Source organism: Lonchura striata, chromosome Z (genome assembly GCF_050655825.1).
Source record: "Lonchura striata isolate lonStrDom1 chromosome Z, ASM5065582v1, whole genome shotgun sequence".
Lineage (NCBI taxonomy): Eukaryota > Metazoa > Chordata > Aves > Passeriformes > Estrildidae > Lonchura > Lonchura striata.
Genome location: NC_140740.1, coordinates 28,219,891 through 28,240,333, shown reverse-complemented (window position 1 = coordinate 28,240,333; position 20,443 = coordinate 28,219,891). Strand labels below are relative to the sequence as shown.

The following is a 20,443-nucleotide window of genomic DNA, read 5'->3' as shown; positions in this document are numbered from 1 at the left end:
TGATAAGATCAGGTACTTTACCTAATGATATCCACTCAGTGGATCAGATCACACAGAAACGTATCACTCCACAGCATCCTTGATCCAGCCAACAATTGCTGTTTATGTTATTTGGGATGTCTTTCTCTTGACAGACAAGCTGACTAAAGAAAATGAACACACATAGAGCTGTAGCCAATGCAGTGAGTTCTTGCTTTTCCATTGAAAGAAGTTGCATTACTTTTTTTTTTTTTTTCTGTTATTGTTATTGTTATTGTTATTAGAATTGGATAGTTCTTCTTTCCTAAGTAGCATAATAGGATACTTATGACTCACATCTGGGGAGAGAGACACTGATCCTATTTTGCCCAAGTGTAGTAAAGAAATTCCATTGTCACCTGACCAGAAGGAACTTGAATAGAAATGTTTCAGTTGCTTATATATGCTGCACAAAAATTCTCACTTACTTTTGTTTTGTCATGTTCCTACCCTAGTTGTCTTCCTCTTGTAGTGAAACACTTAATGCTAAATGGAGAATATGTGTATGAATTGAAGAAGCTCTCTCACTCCACTGACACCCAGATCATCCTGGCAGGCAATCTGAAAAAGACAGAATGAAAGATTTCAGTCAGTGAGAAACCCAGGCTGGAAAGTCTCAGCAGGGATTATTAGTGATTGTCTTGCTGCCTCACTGCCCAGCTGCCATAGTGATAAGGAGAAATGAAAAGCCCAGGAAACAGAGCACAGGCTTTACTGTCTCTTTCCCTTTCCCTCAGTCACTCTCTTTTGGTTTTTTTTTGTCCTGGCACCACACCACCTTAATTTGCTGTCTGTGCAGAGGATTCCTTTGAGCAAATAGAAATAGTCCTGAAAATAGTGATATGAAGAGTTTCCTGTAAAGGAGCTTATGACAACTATCCAAACTTATTTAATTGCAGTAGATGCATTTGAATTTTAAAGACAGGCTCTTCAGAATCCTGGTAAGCTTTTTACTGGTGCATTTAGAGACCAGAGAAAGAAAACAAGCTGCATTTGAAGATAATAATTACTCAGCAGTGAAAATTACAGAATTCGCAAAATCAATTCTAGAATCTCTAATCAAACCCTTCAGCCTTATCCTTGCCAATGTAGCTCATGTCATTATAGCAGGTTTTACTTCTAGATCATGGACTAGTCACAGACTTTTATATCTTGCTTAAGTTTAACCTTAAGACTTTCAAACAAAAAAAATTACCAGAATGAATTAAAAATATTAACTAGGAGTGAAATACTTGAGCCTCCATGTTACATCCATTATTAGGTGGAATAACAAAACACCATTCAGCTAAACTGAATCAAAACCTCTTAAATTTCAAATAAGGCTGCCCCTTAGAGATTTGAAGCAGTTTTAAAATAGTTATATTTGACACAATTTTCCTGAGAATCTTTGTGTAGTTAAAACCTTGTACAAATGGTACTCAGACTTTCCTAGACAGGCCACTTCTCTCATGCCAGCATCTGACCTTTAGTTCCAGAAGCACTCTCCTAAAATTTGCAGTTAGCAAAAGCAGAGAAATTGCTAGCACTCTGTGCCTCTGACAGAGTGCAGAGTTTACTAGTGAAAAGTGCCCAGTGACCATACAAAATAACATTACTTCATTTTGCAAGAGAAAGTAAAAGTTTTCCAGCAATCCCTGGGGGATAATTCCTCCTAACTCTCAGTTTAGAAATCTTCTGGTTTGCCTTTTCACCTCATTCTCATTTTTTAGCATCAGCATCTTTTTTTAGCACAAAGTACACTGTTCCAGGCCATTCTTCTATGTTGCAAAACAAAGCAAATAACTGAGAGCCAATGTATTTTAACATTATTTATTATTATTATTATTATCAATGTATTTAACACTGATATTTTAAAGAGCCACTAGACTTTATGTCTAAATTAAAATGTTTGTCCCTTTCTTAGAAATACTCTATGGTCGGCAAGAGTCAGAACATTGGAGCAAGATGGGAAGGAGGTTGGATCACCAAAGCATATGCCGCTAAACTGGCCAAGGTGCATCTAGTTCTCTTGAGTGTCACCAGGCTTGCAGTATTTCTGCAGTTCCATGATAATTTAATACATTTCTGTGTTGGCTCACTCTGGTGTTCTTTTAGCTATGAATAGCCTTTTTTAATGGTTTGATTGAAGAAGCTAAAGAAGCATAGAAAAAGGCTGTGTGTGATGGGGAGGGGTGCCCAGTAGTCTCTAAAGTGAACTGGACTACAGTGAGTATGTTTCTGTCATCTTCAGATGTGTGCAGCTTGGGTAGAAGAGATTACAGAAACAGGATTTAATAATTCATTTGCAAGATCAATTAGCTATTGGTAAGAGCCTGAAAAAGTCTGGCTGTGGTTGTATATCGGAGGTTTTGTAGAGGGAAGACTTGGGAAATATATGAAGGGTGGTTAGTCCTGAAAAGAACCAAAATCAAATGCACAGACCAGGATGAAAATAAGATTAAAATACTTCAGTCTTTTTAGAGAATACTAACGTACCCTAGACAGCCAAGCCAGTAGGAATCCATTCCTGCTGGAGCTGTGTTTCCTCTGACTATTGCTGTCTAAAGTTAAACACAGTGTCTCTGACATATAAGTTCATTATGTCTCCAGTAAATGGCAAAGGACAGCGAACACTTTTTGTCCCAGTGATCAATATTGAGTCTGAAAAAAAAAAAAAACCCAAAGAGAAAGCCACTGCCACTCTATGTAATTTGGTTATCCTCAATATTGTATTTATATTCAAAATAGCCATCAGAAATGTCTGCTGCTTCTTACAAAAGCAGAATGCAAGCAGGAAATATTAATTGGGGTTTTTACCTCTATAAATAATTAGCAGAGGAAGAAAATTATTTTAAAAGTTAGCCCTTGAAGTGAACAGCAGATACGTACACGGAGAACATATCCATTGTGCAGCTGACAGTACAGGAATAATCAGTACAGTCATCTGGTATCAGAATGTAAAGGAATAGTTCTATCACTATAGAACTCCTCAGTGTTTGTGGAAGAGAGCCTTTGCAGGGTGTGTACATACTAGCACAACAAGTTATGCTAAACACATTATTCATTCCCCCTGCTGGAATGCAATGGCTTTGGATTTTTTCCTAAGGAGACCAGCCTTACAAACCTTCTTTTCCTATGTCTCTTTTTTTTTTCTTTTCTGTCTTTTCATAGCTTCCTCCTTGTTCCTAGTAAGTGTTGCACTAACTTCTCAAATTTCATTGCAACTGGCTGAAGGAGGTAAGCCCCAAATAGGTGTTTGCTGCTACTTCAGGCAGTGCCTTGCAGAGCAGAGCTGAGCATGTCCATCCTGCTGAGCAGAACCTTAGGACACCCCGAACAGGAAGTTGTTTGATTTGTTTGCTGAATAATCAGCACAAGCAGCTCAAAATCAACTGGAGTGTGCATACCCTTGTGCCCTTGGCTTCTGGTAAAAAACATGATGCAGTAGGAGGAAAGCCAAGGAATCAGGAGGGGACAGAGAACATGAGGCAGGAGTAAAGATAATTTGACAGCGATGCATACTGTACAAATAACACAACTTGGAGGACACCGGTCTTCTCAGTTCAGCTCCCCCAAGACTATGAATGTCTGCCCTGCCTGCACATTGAGCACGTATCTGAGCACCACCTCGCAGCCTTGTCCTGCCTCTGACACTCATGCTTATGAAAAGCAGGCGCTGTACCTGATCTCAGGCAAAGCAAAAGAAAATATTATTCTAATTTCCCTGCACAAATGTTCAGTGCCATCAGAGCTATTACAGTGGATGGCAGAGGGGAAAGCTTTGGCAACGGAAAACACTGGGATCTGAATGATTGGGCTGAACCTTCACTACCTGGATAAATTCTCATCCCAAGATTTTTTTCTGATCATAGTTTTAAAGTCCTGTCCTGTTATTGTACAGGCTGAATAATTTCCTAAGTAATTATTTCTTCTGAGCATTTCAGGTGGCAGTTAGTTTACTGCAGGAGTAGGTGAGTCCCCAAATGGTCATCTCTGCTTTCCAAAGCCCTCCCAGCTGTGCTGACAATGCTATTTGGTATGGGGAGAACTGAAGGGAAAAAGTGACCCAACTAAGACATAACCCACAAGAAGAAAAAGTTTATTTTTCAGCTACATCAGTCTCCCTTATGCTCATGCACAGCAGGAAATGGCACCATGATAAGAGTGGATGAGTATTACACCTGGAGTTTGTGGAGTCCATCTGACCCTGGCTGCCAGAAGTGTCCTGGATAGCGATGTCCAACTAAGCACAACCTGTCCAGGTCCCTCAGTCAGGCTCTGAGCCACGGGCAATCTTAGCAAGCAGCTCAACTCTTAAGTGAGATCAGCTCTTTGGTGAATTCAGCCCTTTAGTAATTTCAGCTCTTTGCTTGCTAAGGTGCCCTGGCAGATGCAGGGAGAGAAAGAAGAAGGCTGTATGAGGTTCCACAGTGGTGTCTTTATTGGCAGCTCCTGCGAGGGGTTTCAGTGACACCTCTTCTGCTGAACAGTGTAGAAATGTGTGTTTATATAAGGTGAAGGGGTTTTGGGAAATGGTCCAATAGTAAGGGTAGAGGCAAATATGACCTATGGTCTTACAGAGAGATAACAAGGGTCCGAAGATACAAGAGGGGCTACTTTGGTCCAGTCATTATGATTAGGCATTTCTTATTCTAAGGCAAGTGACCTCCAGGGACTTGCAGGGCCTCTGGCTGCTACAGATGAGTAGTCAGGAATTACAGGCTTCTACTGTCATTCTGTGCCACTGGTGCCACTGCCCCAAAATCACTTCAGGCTCTTCTCCCTCAGTCTTTTGGGTCTAACAGAAGCTGTTTCAAAGAAATAATTGTTTAAGGATGAAAGTCAAGTGTACCCTGAAAAGCATGCAAGTGAGCAAAGAGGGAGCTGGGAAGACTGCATAGAAGTCACACAAAATTACAATGACCTAAAAGAAAACGCCTTCTGGGTATTTTTTTTTTTTAATTGCCTCTTGTAATGAATTCTGCTGACTAAAACATCATCCAAAATGTAATCCTGGGTGCAGTGTGGTAAGTGTTTCTGCTGGTGCTGCTCAATAGTCACCCTCCTACATGCATACTGATACAGAATTGGAAAATGTTTCTGTTTATTTTTAAAAATTCTACAACTCTTATCCTGGGAAGAACATAGTAACACATCTCCTAGGAATGTATACTCGTTTTCCAACCTCCAAAACTGTCTTTTTTCTCTGCTCTGTTCCAGAATCTGCTGTTCTTTCAGTGTATCAACTTCTGAAGGCATGAGAGCATTTAAGTGGAAGGTAGAGTATAAATCACTGTCATTAAAAACAGAAAAAAAGACAGAAGTGGTCAGCAAGTGGGTGTCTTAGGTTGGAAATGAGTGTGTGTATTCTATTCCTATCTGTGGAACAGTTATCTTCTGTTAATTGTGAATTTTCTTTATCTCTTCCACAACCAACCCTCCCCTTGGGAAATATCTTCTGTTAATGGGCCAATGAGTGCCACTGCATGACTGATAAAATTACATGATCTCATTGGGAGATGCTCTGCCCAGAGGAAGGAGCCAATCATTCCTAGCTGGATATAATCTGAGATCTGGAAGACCACAGCCAGCCTTTTCTATTGGATTTCTGGAGGAGTGACCCTTGCCCACTGGATCCCCAGAGGAAGACTAGGCCCATCTACATCACCACTGGACCTTCAGAGGAAGACCACACCCTTCTACAAGATCACTGCTTCAAAAGAACCACACCTGCCACTCCAGGAGTGCAGCCAACATTTAATCAGACTGCTACCAACACGCTGACCAAAAGGGAGTCAGGTCACATTCTGACTCTGCCAGTGTTGTTTTGTATTGTATCACTGTGTTGTTTTCTTTCTTTTTTTTTTTTTTTTTAATTTTCTTCCCTAATAAAGAACTGTTATTCCTGCTCCCATATCTTTGCCTGAGAGCCCCTTAATTTCAAAATTATAACAATTCGGGGGAAGGAGATTTACATTTTCCATTTCAGGGGAGGCTCCTGCCTTCCTTAGCAGACACCTGTCTTTTCAAACCAAGACAGAGGGATTTGGGAAAGCAAATCACCTGAGAAGCTATGATTTCTTTATTATTTTGAGAGAGTAACATGCATCTTAGTAAGCTGGTGGACCTTCCAGCATACCTAACCCGTTCCTAGGAAGTCACTACAGGAACCCAACTGTGTTGTTTGAATGTGTTGTTTATTTTGGGTATTATTGTTCCTCTAGCTTTCCTACCTTCTTCCATCTTATCTCTGCAATAAAAAGCCCTAGATGTGGAACAGCTTTTGTCAGGAGGAAGAATAAGGATCACAGGCATGCAAAGCGGATTTCTTTTGTTCACCATGCTTTTAAGAGAGAATAATAGAAATTGAGATGTTAAAATTATAAACATATATCATTCTAGAATCTTCTGATTACAGTACTGGACACTAGCAAAATTCTAGCTGTGCTTAAGAGAACATGGTATTTTGCTGAAAGGGCCTAAGGGATTTTTTTTCTTGGTATTTCCCCCCCCCCCACCCCCAAGATTCTTCTAAGATGTAAGAGAGGTCTGAGCCTGAAAATATTTCAGCCCAAATACATGCACTTGCATTTGCTGGAGCTGCAGGCACAAACCGAAGGAACTGCTACAATAACAGACAGTAAACTTTCCCTGAAGCATCTTTCAGGTACAGTTAATTAGGTATTATGGTTACAGGGCTGAAGGGTGTGGGTGATAAGAACAGGGAAGTGGAACCACAGAGAAAAGCACTGGTGGGTGGGAGGGAGGGGGAGTGAACCGGTCAGAGGCAAGTCTTGGGGCAGTTTGATAAAATGTTTGAATCCTGAACAGTGTGATATAAATAATTTTGTAGGTGATGAGCCTCCCCACTTCAGCCAATACACCTGTGAAGACGTTGCTGCTGACTATGAAAGCTTTTACGTGTCAGGACACGCACATAAAGAACCTGCTGGTGACTCTTGGCTCTTTCTGCTCGAGTTTGCGGGGCCCCGGTGATCCTCTCCCCTCCTGGGAGTGAGGCGAGGGGTCCGGAGCATCCAGCAGGTCCCAGTGGGGGAGGGCAGTGCCCCAGAGGCGCGGGCAGAGAGGACACCCGGCAAAGGTGACACCCGCCAGAAGTGACACCACTAAAGGCGACACGCGGCCGTGGTGACACCGGGCATATGTGACACCCTGACTGGGGAGGGCCCGGGGAACTGCGCTGTCCCTGCGGTTGTCCCGCCGCTCCTGAAGGAGCGTTCGGGGACCGCAGAGCAGTAATGAGGAGCTCCGGCTGCGCAGCTGCCTCGCCCCGGGCGGGTCCCCCTGGGGCTCCGGATTTACTCCTGAGCCTGCTTCCAGGGACCGGTCCTCTCCCCGGTGTGCGGCGACCCCCTCCGGCCATCTCCCCTTCCCCTCCTCCCTTGAGCATCCCTGTGCTGGCGGAGTCACATGTTTGGTCTTTGATGCCTTTAATCCCACCCTCAGCGCCCGAGAGGGAGGAGAGAAACTCGCGGAAGAGAAGTGAGCCACGCGCCGAGAGCAGGATCCTGGCGGGAGCGGAGCTGCGGGAGGGAGGGAGGCGGGAGCGGCCGTGCGGGGCTGCCCAGCGGATCGGGTAAATCTCCCGTTCGGATCGGGTAAATGGCCCGCTGGGATCGGGCTGTCCCGGAGGGATGCTTCCCCTTCCACTGTGGGGGATAAGGGGGCGGGCGGTGCACCGAGGCTGGGGGAGCGGGGAAAGGGGGCCACGAAGTTATGGCTGATGAGCAGCCACAACTGCTTATCAGGGCTGGGTTTGGCTGCTGTGGATGCGGCACCCGAGCCAGCAGGGAGGTGGAAACCCTCCAGGGATCGAGATGTTTCTGTGCTCGCTCCGGGGATGTGCCTGCACACGGTGACGAGCGAGGACAAGTAGCCGGAGCCTGGCCGCGCCTAAAGAAACGGCCCCTCCCTTAGGGGAGGTGAGTGGAACTCCTAAGGGAACGGGGAAAAGCCAGCCAGCTTCTGCCCTGCGCTGTGCCACCCAGAGAAGCCTTCGCCCGAGGTAGAAGCCTGGCTGGAATCTCTCTAGTCGGAAATCCGGGCAAGGAACTGAGGACTGGGCACACTGAAATGCCTTCTGTGTGTGTCCTGCAAGGAGGGCAGAGTGGAGGTGGGACCAGCTTTTCTTATCTAACGCCCTTTCCTCTTTGACCATCCCCACTGAGGTAACTGCTATTAATCCCGGTGCTTTACGGGTCACCTTGTGCTACCTGGCAGCTCTCCCGAAGGGAACGAGGAGCAGCTAAGAAACCCAATGGCTGAAGTCGCTGACATTTAGAATCAAAGGCTGTTGAGAAAATCTGCAGTTGTGCTGTGATGCAGCAAAACATGAAACGGTACTGATGTACACTACAGGTTCCTGGGCTGGCTTCTTTCCTGCAGTCACTGAGAAAATAATTTATGTACAACCATTAGGGCACATCAGTTCAGTAAGCCTTTGCAAACACAAAAGCCAGGAGGAACACCCTCCTGCACGTGAGAAACCTGCTGATTTCTTGTCTGTCCAACAAGGGCATTACTAATTGTACAACAGATTTTTTTTCAGCTCCTGCATTTACCTCATTTTCTCCCCTTGGGGCTCAAGCAGATCATCAGGATACCGCAGAACCAGGGCATTCCATTCACCACGCCTTCCTGTGCAGGATAAACACTCTGGTTCATGCATTGTTTGGGGGAGGGGAGGAAGAAGGTGGATATTTCCCAGGCACAAGTAGTGAATACAGAGAAATCAGTAGTTTTACAATAGTAGAGAGTCTCTTCAAAGAGGAACACTTCTTGTCAATATGATGGAACATTTTTCTTTCAAGCAGAGGTTTGAATCACAGTACTCTGTTGTCTCATACAGTCTTGCATTTTGACTGTTACACAGACCTGTCACAACTGGAAATGTACAACTTTGTCATCAAAGGCCTTTGTTTACAAATAGTCTATTTCCTTATTCCTGTGCTTTATTCTTCACAGTCATAAACAACAGTAAAGCTACAACATCTGCAGTGTTGGCAGCCATCACTGATAACACTAAAGGAAACATTTGTTTCCTTTTCTCTCCCTCTCCCCCCATTCTTGCACCCACAACTCTACTGGCACAGGTGAATTTTTAAGAGAATTCATCATTCTGGGGATAACAAAAGGGTTTTATTAATTATTAGATGATGATCAAATTATATTTAATGATAAATAAATTGCAAATGGTGATTAAGGAATAATTAAATTATAATTTAACAATGATTTAACAATAAATAATTAAGCTGTAATGAAATGGTAATTAATGAACCATGTTTTAGTTTCTGATTTCAACAATGATTTAAACCATGATTAGACTCTGCTATTTAATACACTTCTACACCTAAAGCTGTAGCTGGATATATAAATGTCATTAATGTACAAAGGATGTACTTGCAGAAACCTATTGGGACTGTTGGAGTCCTTCTGAGGACAGAAAGGGAATTTCAGTGACAAGCTCACCAAGTTGGTGAGGGCTTTAATTTAAAGCTGCTGTGGGAGGGGAGCTTCAAACCTTTCAGTTTGAAGCCAGGGCTAGCAAGAGTGGCCCAGAACATGGGGATGGGTCACAGATCAGCAGGAGGGCACCTGAATGGCAGGACAAAGGCATTCCAGCCACTCCAGCCACTCCTTTGCCTTCATCAGAGTCCAACTTACCTGCCTCTGTGCAAAGGCATGGGAGATGAAAACAGGGAGCTGGAGTCACAGGCACACCTGTAGGGCTGCCAGCTCCTTGGCATCATGTCAATGTGCTGGAGTGGCTCCTGTGACTGCACTGGTGGAATTGGAAAGATACACAGTCTTTAGCAAGGGCAGGTGGAGGAGTTGAGGAGGGGTCACCCCCTATGTCAGTGACTAGCTGGAGTGAGTGGAGCTCTGCCCAGGGATGGATGAGGAGCTGTCCAGCAGATGATGAATCAGAATTAAGGGAGGACAGGGACAGGTGACTTTACTGTGGAGGTCTGCTACAGGCCACCACACCAGGATCGATAAGTCCCTCTATAGACACATTGACTCTTGTGATCACAAGCCCTGGTTCTCTTTGGGTATCTCAACCCTCTGTCACCCCAACCAAAATCACAGACAGCTCTCCAAAGTCATTGCCGTAAGTCTCTGTGTTTAGCTATTACCTTGCAGAACTCTTCTCAGGCTGCTCTCATCTTCCATTTCATCTGATCTGATTGCAACAGAGGGCCCTGCAGAGAGGCAGCCAGGGGAAATGGGCTCTGTTCAGGTTTGTGTGACAGAGGAAAATTAATATACATGAGAAACAAGGCAGAGGAGAAATAAGTGTAAGTAATTTATATTGAGTTCACAGCATCTTTCACTGGTGGCTTAGTTTTATCCTCTTAATTCAAACAAAATGGGCAAAATGTCATTCACCTGCCACAGCTATGTCCCTCCTTTCTTAGATCAGTAACTTTCAAACTGTGCATCATGGATTTCAAGGGATTTATGAACAACCTGTAAAAGTTAACTACAGTCTGATGAGAATAGCAAGCCAGCCTATGATGAAATTTACATTCAAGTTTTAACTCTGCAGTTTCTGGTGTTACCTAATTGGTCAAGATTACACCCTGCATATTTGTGCATTTTTACTGTTCTAATGGTGCTTAAATTCCATTTCCTTGGGCTGAAGAGGTCTGTACATTCACTGACAGGCCATGAGGAATGGCAGATCAAAACAGACAGCAGCACCTTCAATTTCTATCTCATGCACCACATAACTTTTCCTAAGAGCCAAGTCCATTGCCCCTCTCTAGCCACTTCTCTTACACTTCAAGCTGTCATTAATACGTTAACTGTAACAGTACACAGACCATAAGAAACAAAGGTTCTAAGTTCTAAGTTCTAAGGTAGCTGAGAGCTTATGTGCAGCAGCCCTGATCTTTGCCTGGCTTATCTGATGATAAGATGACAGATGCCACTCATCATTTATGAACAACAAAAGAACAATTCCTTTCAGCAATGCTTGAGGAGGTGAGAGATATATTTGGTACCTGCCAGTAAAATGCAGTCAAATAACGACTACTGATCTCTTACCATTAAGGTTCCTCTGAATGTTTTTAGCAGCACAGCTCTTGCTGGGATGGTTTGTATTTTTTAGGGATCCCAACTCTCAGTTTGGCATGGAAGTGCAACAATCAGATCTGTGGATGCTTGGCTTCTGCTGTTGTCAAGGGGGGCCTGACACATTGCAGAAATATTATCTGGCACCTGACCTACTAAAAACTGACATAAACAAGAGGAATTGCAGATAAGAAAAGCTGGCCATCTGGCCCAGTAATAGGGATCAGCTCATGGCAGAGACCTCAGGTTTTGGAATTTGAGGATATATGTACATTCCCTGTCAGCATGCCTGTATGTTACAGGAGATCTCTATGGCTCCTTGGGAAGCTTATATTGGCTTCCTCAGATTCAAGCAGGATGTTCATCACAGCACCACAAAGGCCCTCTCCTGCCAGAGAGGATTCATCAGCAGAGGAGCTGGTCCTGAGCTGGCAACTTTTCTGCATGGTGTTAGGCTGGAGTGTAGAAAAGCTTTTCACACAAAGGTTTCATCTTGAGTGCTGCTATAGGGTCAAAAGTGTAAAGGACCACTTGTGTGAGCACCATTACTCCCACCACTGCTATGGCCCAGGTGAGACTGTGACAGCCCATGACATTTCCATGACATTTTCCAAGAGCTTACCTTTGCTTCCCTCTTTCATCCTTTTGTAGAAAGATGACTCTATGGCTTTCACCAAATGACTTCATCCAGCTGATTTTATGTTCGAAAATAAATGGTTTTTCCCACTGACACTGAGAAGAAGTGTAGATAGGCCAAAAGGAGTAATTTAATATTGTAATTGTACAGGAATAGTTGTGTCTTTGTCTCATGGTGCAGGCACTAGAAGGCAGATGGTCTCTCTTACATCAGCTATCCAGGAACCTAAAAATTTGCAGCTTTGAAACATATAGAAAACTTTGTTCCAGGAAGACCTCTCCGTGGAGAAGAGTTTGGAGCAGACAGAAAATTCAGCTTTCTCTTTTAAAGCACAAGCACGGCAGACAATTCTGCACCCCAAAGAGTACATTACTTATTTTTCTTCTCTCCTTGGTGTACAAAGAGGTGAATTTTCCTGAACAGTTTAATTCAGCCAAGTAATTAGGGGACTAATGAAAATACTCTATAGATTTGGAATTAGGTGTTTCTTGAAGGAATCTTCATCATGAGAATCTAAGAAAAGAAACAAGCCAAACTACAGCCTTATATTGCCACAGCTTCTAGTTGTGTTTAAGCAATGGCTCAGTTCTACACAGAACATGTGTAAATGTGGTCTCTCTTGGAAGTATTTCTATTATTGCAAAGTAGTTATTATTCAGGTTTAATAAAGTGGGGGTTTTTAAGGCACTATAAAATCCAAATCTGATTCTTCCTTTTCTCCTTAGACTTCTTTTTTTTTTTTTTTCTGTCTGAAATACCACTTGCATGAAAAACAAACAAGTTATTTTTCTACCTAGAAAGGGAAAAAACTGAAAATGACAGTACATAAAGCTCCCGAAAGGAGTGTCTCCTCTGAAGTCAGAATCATCCTATTGGGTGGAAAACAGCTTGAGCAGAAACTCTGGATTCAAATCCTGCAGATAAGAGCAAACTTCACCTCTGCAGAAGTAAGAATTTATTAATCTATATTTTGAAGTATCAGGTTCCCAGTGTTGTGGATGCCAGCCTGGTCAGGGAGAGAGAAATGGCAATCGTTTCTCACTATGCTTGTGAGAATTTTAGGGAGTTGCAGGAATGTTAGTCTAAACAATCTGCAGGTGGTATTTTTCCACCTTGCTTTTCTGCTTCTCTCAAGGATGGTGTGTGAGAAAGACGTTTTTATTACCTAACCAATCAAATAGAATGTATCATATCAGTCTATTTAAGATGAAGTTTACTTTCCATTAAAGCCTTCTTTTCTTCTTTTTTACGCTGTGTCTCTCGTCTGTTCTTGTGTCATTCTTGGTGCAATGGTGACACAGTTTACAGACAAAAGGTGTGAAGGAGGTCAGCCTCTCCCCTCTCTTCTAGATTTTTCAGCTTGTTTTTCACATTAACTGCAGTATCTGACCTGTTTAATAAACTCCTGACCATTAGCCTCTGTGGTTATTTCACTGCCCAGTGAAAACACAGTTTTCCTCAGCAGATAGAATGACAGAGTGTGGCTGTACATGTGAACATGAACAGTTCAGGCAGCAGAGGAAGATGTGAAGAGTAGCAGTAGAGACTGTGTGATTGCTGTTTTCTCAAGGCTCCCTGACTTGAGGAGCCATAATAAGAGCTCTAAGATCTTGAATTCTGTTACTGGTGCAGTGAAGCCAGGGTTAAATCATAACGCTTGGAATTACAACACAGTGACTTCCAGTCCTGTGTGCATTTCCAGGGAAGCTGGAAAAGGAGGTACTTTCAGAGAGGTTGGTGCTCACCTGCACCACCTCATCGACCCTGCCTTGAGTTGGGAGCTAGGACACCAGCAGGTGGAGTCCCCACACCACTTTGTCAGCACTGTTGAGTTTCAGACTCAGTGTGAATCCAGCTGCAGGGACCTGGACATAATCCTTTAACAACAGGTTCAAGGGTTGCAGGAACAACAAGTTCAAGGGTTGCAGGAGCAACAAGCTCAAGGGTTGCAGAAGAGCAAGATGTCAAGTGAGAACTTGTTTGATTCATCTCATGCAGCCCCCCCAGCTCTTCTGGCCTCTAGGGAGGACATGCCAACCATTTTTCCCTCTTCAGTAGAAGATGGTAAGAGGGAAGGAGGTCTCTTCCTTGGTTAAAGTTATCATCATAGAATCATAGGATGGTTTGGGTTGGAAGGGACCTTACAGAACAGCTAGTTCCAACCTCCCTGCCAGATTCCACTCACTAAACCAGGTTGCTCCAAGAATTATTAATGAAGAAATGCTCAAAGAATTATTACTAGTGCTTCAATATGTATCCCAAGATCTCATTGCCAGCTCATAGGTTTTGTAGCTCAGAGCTTCAGCATAGCTGGAAGATGGAAAGTAAACTTTATTCCCTGAGAACTAAACTACCTTCTAGTTTTCCTTTATCTCTTTTTCCCACTGTGGTCTTCACTTTCAAGTTTGGAGGCTTGCTCAGAGACAGTGCCTACAATGATGCTTGTATCAAGAGAATGCTTGACAGTGTGAGCTGTACAATATGATTCTGAATGTTTGTGATCTTTTAATGCTTGTGACAAGTTAGCTGGAAGGCCCAGGATTCTGGATGAATAAATGCATTTAAATGCCAGATCTTTGCATCTGATGGATTTCAGGTCTTCACATCCTGAATCCTCAGGCCTTGGATCTAGCTGACGTGCAGCCATCACCTTTAAGGCCTTTACAATGCTCACTGATGCAATTCAATGCAGCATTTGTACAATAGAATTATGTAACAAGACAGGAAAAAAACCTATATGGGAAGAAGCTGCAGATTCTCATGCATCAGCATGTAAAAGTGTTTTCAATTTAATTACTCCATATCTTGTCTTGAGCCCTAAGAGTGCATAAACACTGATGCTACAGTCTGTTTAAGGACACATAAACTGCCTGTTCTCTAACAAATATTTGGAGTAACTCTTGTATATTTTGTATTAATCTTGTTAAAAGGCCTTTCATAGATGGTTGTCACATTCCTATATGGCAAGAGGAAAAGGTTCTCCTAATGGTAAAAAACAGCAAATCTGTGACCTCTGTAAAGAAGGCAGTTCTGAAGTACCCCCAAAGCCAGACCTTGCTCCATGTCCTCCAAGTTTTTTCTTATGCAAGATCAATTTTTCTGAGACAGAGGAGAAAAGCCATTATTTTTTTCCATCTACCCAACTTTGCTTAGGCTGCTTCAGATAGCCGTGCAGAAAGGGACAAAGAATTAAATTTTGGAACCACCACATGATGATCAGAACTTGCTGAAGGCAGAATGGTAAAAATTGGAGAAACTCTGCACTGAACACCCAGTGCACATTCAGTCATTGCAGTGAGGGGAGCATGAGTACCTCAGTTCTTAGGGAGAGGGAACAGGAAATTAAAGGGAGAATCAAACAGCAGATTAAAAGTGAGATTACTGACACAAGAGAATTCATCTGAACAACCTAACTGCCCTGATTTTGAGTAAGCTTTTGTCAGCCAGGCTGTGAGGTGTTCAGGGCAGCCAGAGAAGCATATATGGCAAAATCTAACTGCTGTGAAGGTGGATATTTGCTCAAAGTGAATGTATATACAAAAAAAACCAAAACATATTTATATGAGTACTTCAGTTTAAAATTCAAGGCATTTACTTCTAAATTGATATTTGCTCAAAGTGAGTGTATATACAAAAAAATTACATATTTATATGAATACTTCAGTTTAAAATTCAAGCCATATACTTCTAAATTGTGTACTTTTAAATAAGAAGTAGGAGTCAATGACTACAATGTTAATGTTGCTGTGCCCATGTATTTCACAGGGTCTAGTAAGGAGGAGACAAACACATTACCCTTAGTATATACAGGCCCTCATGAAGTAAATTGGTGTATGTTTAAATGGCTTCACACTCTGGGGAGGAGAGTGAATAAAACCACATTTGGAAGTGTGTGAGCAGCAGGAGGGAAGCATGTGTGCCTCCAAAGAGGTAAAAGTTTATCTCTCCAATATGTGCTAGACTAAGATACCAGAGATCTGGCTTTGTTTTGTGTCTGTAATCTAAACATTATTATGTCACTATCACCAGACAGGAGTATGTAAGTTCTATGCTTTTAACAGAAAGGGATTTCCACACATCCTGCATCTACCTTGCCTGTTGTTACATGTTTGAAGCACAGTAACAAACACGCAAAGTCCTTTTGAACTCGGTTAAATCAGAGCTCCTATGTGATAAAAAGGCCCTAGGGGTCCTTTGCTGCAAACTGAGTTTGACTCATCTATCCTCCACCTTCCAGTACTATTCTGTGATGCCCCCACCATAAGGGTTCCACAGAGGTCTTGCATTTTAGCTTACTCAGAGACTAGTCCCCTGCTTTATATTTTTTCTGTAAGTTCCTATTTCAGTAACTATCATTTTTTCTTCCTTTCTAGGCTTGGACAACCTGTGCAGGTTTGGCAGCAATGGCCCCAGTGGTATTCTGCAGGGAGAAGGATGCCTTGGAAGTGAAGGATTGAGGGCATGAGCAGTGCAGGAGTGCCCTCTTTCTGCAGCAGTTATGTTGCACCGAGCCCGGCACCTCTGTGGGAAGTGGTGCCGTTGGTCCAGCCCTTTCATCCATCTCCTCACTCTGACTGTGGTGACTTTTGGTGTGCTGGCACCTTTGATCTGCCACCGGTTCCTCCACTCTTACTTCTACCTGCGGCACTGGCACCTGAATCCCATGAGCCGGGAGTTCCTGGAGCTGAACCAGCAGGAAGGCCAGGATGCCCTCCATTACTTTGAGACGATGCAGATGCCAAATGCCTCTGAGGCCTCTGGCAGTGACACCTTCCAGCCCTTGCTGCTGATCACCATTATCACTGTGCAGAGGCGGAATGATTTCCACTACGTCTTGCAAGTGGCCTCCCACTTCCACCGCCTCCTCCAGAAATGTGGGGCGCGTTGTCAGAGCCACCGAATGCTCCTCTGTAACGTGGAGTCAGACCCCAGCAGCCATCAGGATGTCAGGCTGCTGAGCAGACTCTTTCCTATGGTCAGTCGTGACAGAACTGGAAAGAATCCTGACCCCAGCCTGAACCAATTTGAGAAGGAGAAGCAGGACTACGTCTTCTGCCTGGAGCAGTCACTGTTAGTGTACAACCCAGAGTACGTCCTCCTTGTGGAAGATGATGCTGTGCCAGAGGAGGAGATATTTTCTGTCTTGCAGCACCTCTTCTCGGCCCGGTTCTCCAAGCCCTACCTCAGAGATGCTCTCTACTTCAAACTGTACCATCCCGAGAGGCTCCAGCGCTACTTCAACCCTGAGCCCATGAGGATCCTGGAGTGGCTGGGCCTGGGCATGTTCCTGGGGCCAGTGTTGAGCTGTGCATACTGCTGGGCTGCGGGGCGGGCGGGCCCCAGCTGGTGCCTGGTGGCGTTCTTCGCCCTTTACAGCATGGCCCTGTCAGAGCTGGTGGGACGGCACTACGGGCTGGAGCTGCGCCGCCTGCACCCGGCGCTCTACAACGTGGTGCCAGCCAGCGAGTGCTGCACGCCTGCCATGCTCTTCCCCGCTGCCTCTGCCCGCCGGGCCTTGGGATACCTGCGGGGGCTGCGCTGCCGCCGGGGCTTTGCCAAGGACACGGCCCTCTACTCGCTGCTGCGGGGCAAGGGCGAGAATGCCTTCGTGGTGGAGCCCAACCTGGTGCGGCACGTGGGGATGTACTCCAGCCTCCGACTGAACAGCGACCCAAAACTGCTGTGAGCTGCTCCTGCCTTGCCGCACAAACAACGCCCAGGGCACTCTACCATGGGGCAGAGGGACAGTGTGCAAACTTGGATTCTGTGCTGCTTGCACCTGACATCCCGTCTCTCCACGTGGGCAAAGAATAACTCTCTCTAAAAGCACAAGTTTTCTTAAAAAATCAGCTTTTGTTCATGGAGACCCTATTTAATACAAACTTGGAACTAATCACCATACACCACCTGGGAGGGGAGTGGAGGATTCCAGCTCACTCTCCTTAGCCATTTGCCAAAGAAATGCTCTCACACCAACATGAACAACTTTCCTGCCTACTCTCCTGGACAGTGGTTAAAAAATCCTCACCTTAGGGCAGCAGAAATGTTGGACAAAGTCAATGTTTCAAATTAGCTAATGAGGAGCAGAAGGCCTTATTTCCTCATCCTTACTAAGGTCTCATCTCTGACCTATCTCTATTCCAAAGCTGTGGTTTTGAGCAGACCCTTCAAAAGCAGAAGTGGTTTGCAGGAACTTTTCCACACATTCTGCCTAGATACTTCAGAGTTTTGAAGTCTCTTTAATTACTGTCTCCTTATCTGCACTTCCACCATTCCCACTTCTTTTGCTTTGACCACAGGCTCTTAAAAACAAAACCTCTGCTGCTTCATTAAAGGTTACCTCTCAGAGTAGGGATAGGAAAACAGAATCACAGCCACTGGTGTCACACAGATGGGTCACAAATGCACATTTTCTTTGATACACAACACACATTGCACACAATGATTGCTGTGTTGGTTGGGATCATCACTTGTACTGGATCCATTTCAGGAGGACTTGTCAGCCACTGAGTGAACTTAGACATTCAACATGAATTTACCTTGATTTTCCCTCAGCACATAGGCAACGAAAAGATTAGATCAGGTGCTGTTGTTGTGTAGGATCCTTGCTCATTCTGGAGCTGTAATTCACAGCTCAGCTGGAGTGGTTCATTCAACTGCCCCTGGCAGAAAGCAAAATACCTGTGGGAAACAAAGACAGCTGTTCACATTAACAAGCAACAATAGCACAGCACATCAAGGGGCTACTCTGACCGTGACCATGTCTCCTGGTTGTTAGGCATCTGGGATAGGTATTTTGCACGAGGGCTGTGGGCACAGCTAGATAAAACCTTGCAGATGACAAGAGACCTCATACTGAATGAAAACAGGCATAAATTTGGTGTATCTGATTAAAAGCCCGCTTTAGCTTTAGTTAGCTTTGAATAAAATTCACCTTGAGGTGGCATTTGGTTGAACTATTCTTAAAACCATATTCCTTGCTTTGGAATGAACCAAGAAAATATTTTTTGTTAAGTTTAATCAGGAGGAGTTGCTTCATTTTTTCTTTTTGGTAATAGACAGGCTCTAGTTTGAATTTTTTCTCCTAGTTCTCGCCCAGGTGATTTATGCCTTAAGCTCTTAACAAGTCTGATTGTAGGTGAGAAATACCTAAAGCTCTTGAGAGATGAAACCAAAGCAAATGGCAACTCTCCTCCTGTCAGCATGGTGGGTATCAGTTACACAACACAGATGCACAGTGCAGGTTATCACAGCAGTGCTTTGATATCCAGTAATCAGCTGGATACCTTCAGAACATCTCTGGAAATTAGAGTGAATAAAAACTGCTTGTGGGTTCCATGCCATTCCAAAGGCAAGGCCTTCCGGCCTCCAGGTAGAGGACACCAGGCAAATGGCACAGGCAAAACCAGATTTTGTTCCCAGCCACTGTAAGCTCTGGAGATGCCAGGGTAGTCACACACTGGCAGGTTGGCAAATCTGTCCTCTGGGTTTACTGCAGCGGGGTTTGCGTGTCAGGATTTGAGTGTCACTGTGCATTTATTCCACCAAGTGCCTGCACATACAACTGGTTTCTGTATCTTCAGCTGTGAATGTTTCAGTGCTTGCTCTTCTCTCTTTTAGATGTATGTACTGTAAAAATCCAGGACAGTGCTCTGTTCTTTCCATTCATACTAATTCTTGCAAAGAAAATCTCACAGCAAGAAATGGGACAGGCAATGGAAAAAGGAGAAGGAGAAGGAGAAGGAGAAGGAGAAGGAGAAGGAGAAGGAGAAGGAAGAAAGGAAAGAAGAAAGGAAGAAAGGAAGAAAGGAAGAAAGGAAGAAAGGAAGAAAGGAAGAAAGGGAAAGAAAAAAAGAAAAGAAAGAAAAGAAAGAAAAGAAAGAAAGAAAGAAAGAAAGAAAGAAAGAAAGAAAGCTGTATCCAGTTAATAAATGTTTTGATCCGAGGAAATGATTTATCCAATTGTCTCAAAGTTATTTCCTGTTTGTTCAGTAGGACTTAATTTGGCATTTCAAAAGTCCAGAAGATGTCAATAATTTCACTGAGCCTTGTAACTGAAAATTGAGAACATGAATTTGAGGCATCCTTTCTAAACTAGAAGACAATTTTCATGGCATAAGAAGTGACAGAATTTGACTGTGAGACCAAACAATGTGCAGAGGGCCTAGGGCTTGAGCTTGCCCGTGTGAGAGTTTCAGATAGACCAGCTGAGCACGAACTCCTTTGTGAAAAAAGCAGGTTAATAAATTCTTCTATGTTCTTCTGGGACAATTTCCTAAAGTGCTCAACTCACCTTCACAACAGAAGTGCTGCTTTGCTGAGCCTGCAGGGAGCTGTTCAGAGTTACTCAGGTACTTGCACAGTGCCCACCCTGCCAATGGGGCATCCCAAGAAACGGCTCCTGCTGCTGCCTTCCAATCTTCCAGAAGCAGATTGAGTCCTGTTTCTCTTTTCGGCGTTCCATGTTTTAGTAGAAATTAGAAGTCAGAGAAGTGCACATCACCCTCAGAACAGAGAATTGGAAGATACCATGAATTCTTAATTCCTGTTGGATTTTCTTGTGCAGTTCAGGCTAAAAATGCAGCATTAAAACACCCCAAAGCCTTTCCTATCTCTTTTCTCTGAGGGGAGTGGAGCTGAGTTGCTCGATCTCAGACTACAGAAATTCAAAGCATGATATTACATCCCTGAAATGTGGCCTTAAGAGCTTGG

The 20,443-nt window shown here is 43.9% G+C and overlaps 1 protein-coding gene and 1 long non-coding RNA gene across 4 annotated transcripts; one reads left to right on the top strand and one right to left on the bottom strand.

The window, feature by feature from the left end:
- Positions 1-505: 505 nt before the first annotated feature.
- Positions 506-9,792, bottom strand: LOC110479240 (uncharacterized). Its single transcript, XR_004149311.3, has 3 exons — positions 9,682-9,792; positions 8,580-8,655; positions 506-579 (listed from the first exon to the last, which is right to left on the bottom strand). It is a non-coding gene; the product is annotated as an uncharacterized LOC110479240 (long non-coding RNA).
- Positions 7,457-19,645, top strand: PGAP4 (post-GPI attachment to proteins GalNAc transferase 4). Of its 3 annotated transcripts, none has more exons than XM_021546352.4 (2): positions 7,457-7,594; positions 16,105-19,645. In XM_021546352.4, the coding sequence occupies exon 2, from the start codon at positions 16,230-16,232 to the stop codon at positions 17,415-17,417; it is 1,188 nt and encodes a 395-aa protein (XP_021402027.1). In that variant the 5' UTR covers positions 7,457-7,594; positions 16,105-16,229; the 3' UTR covers positions 17,418-19,645. The 3 variants fall into 3 exon arrangements, with proteins under 3 accessions (XP_021402027.1, XP_085423115.1, XP_085423116.1); XM_085566989.1 differs by lacking the exon at positions 7,457-7,594 and adding an exon at positions 7,993-8,131; XM_085566990.1 differs by lacking the exon at positions 7,457-7,594 and adding an exon at positions 12,549-12,678.
- The last annotated feature ends 798 nt before the right edge of the window (positions 19,646-20,443 follow it).

What these genes read in the sequence shown, in the direction of transcription:
- PGAP4 (XM_021546352.4), top strand. Translation starts at nt 16,230, where the DNA reads ATGTTGCACCGAGCCCGGCACCTCTGTGGGAAGTGGTGCCGTTGGTCC.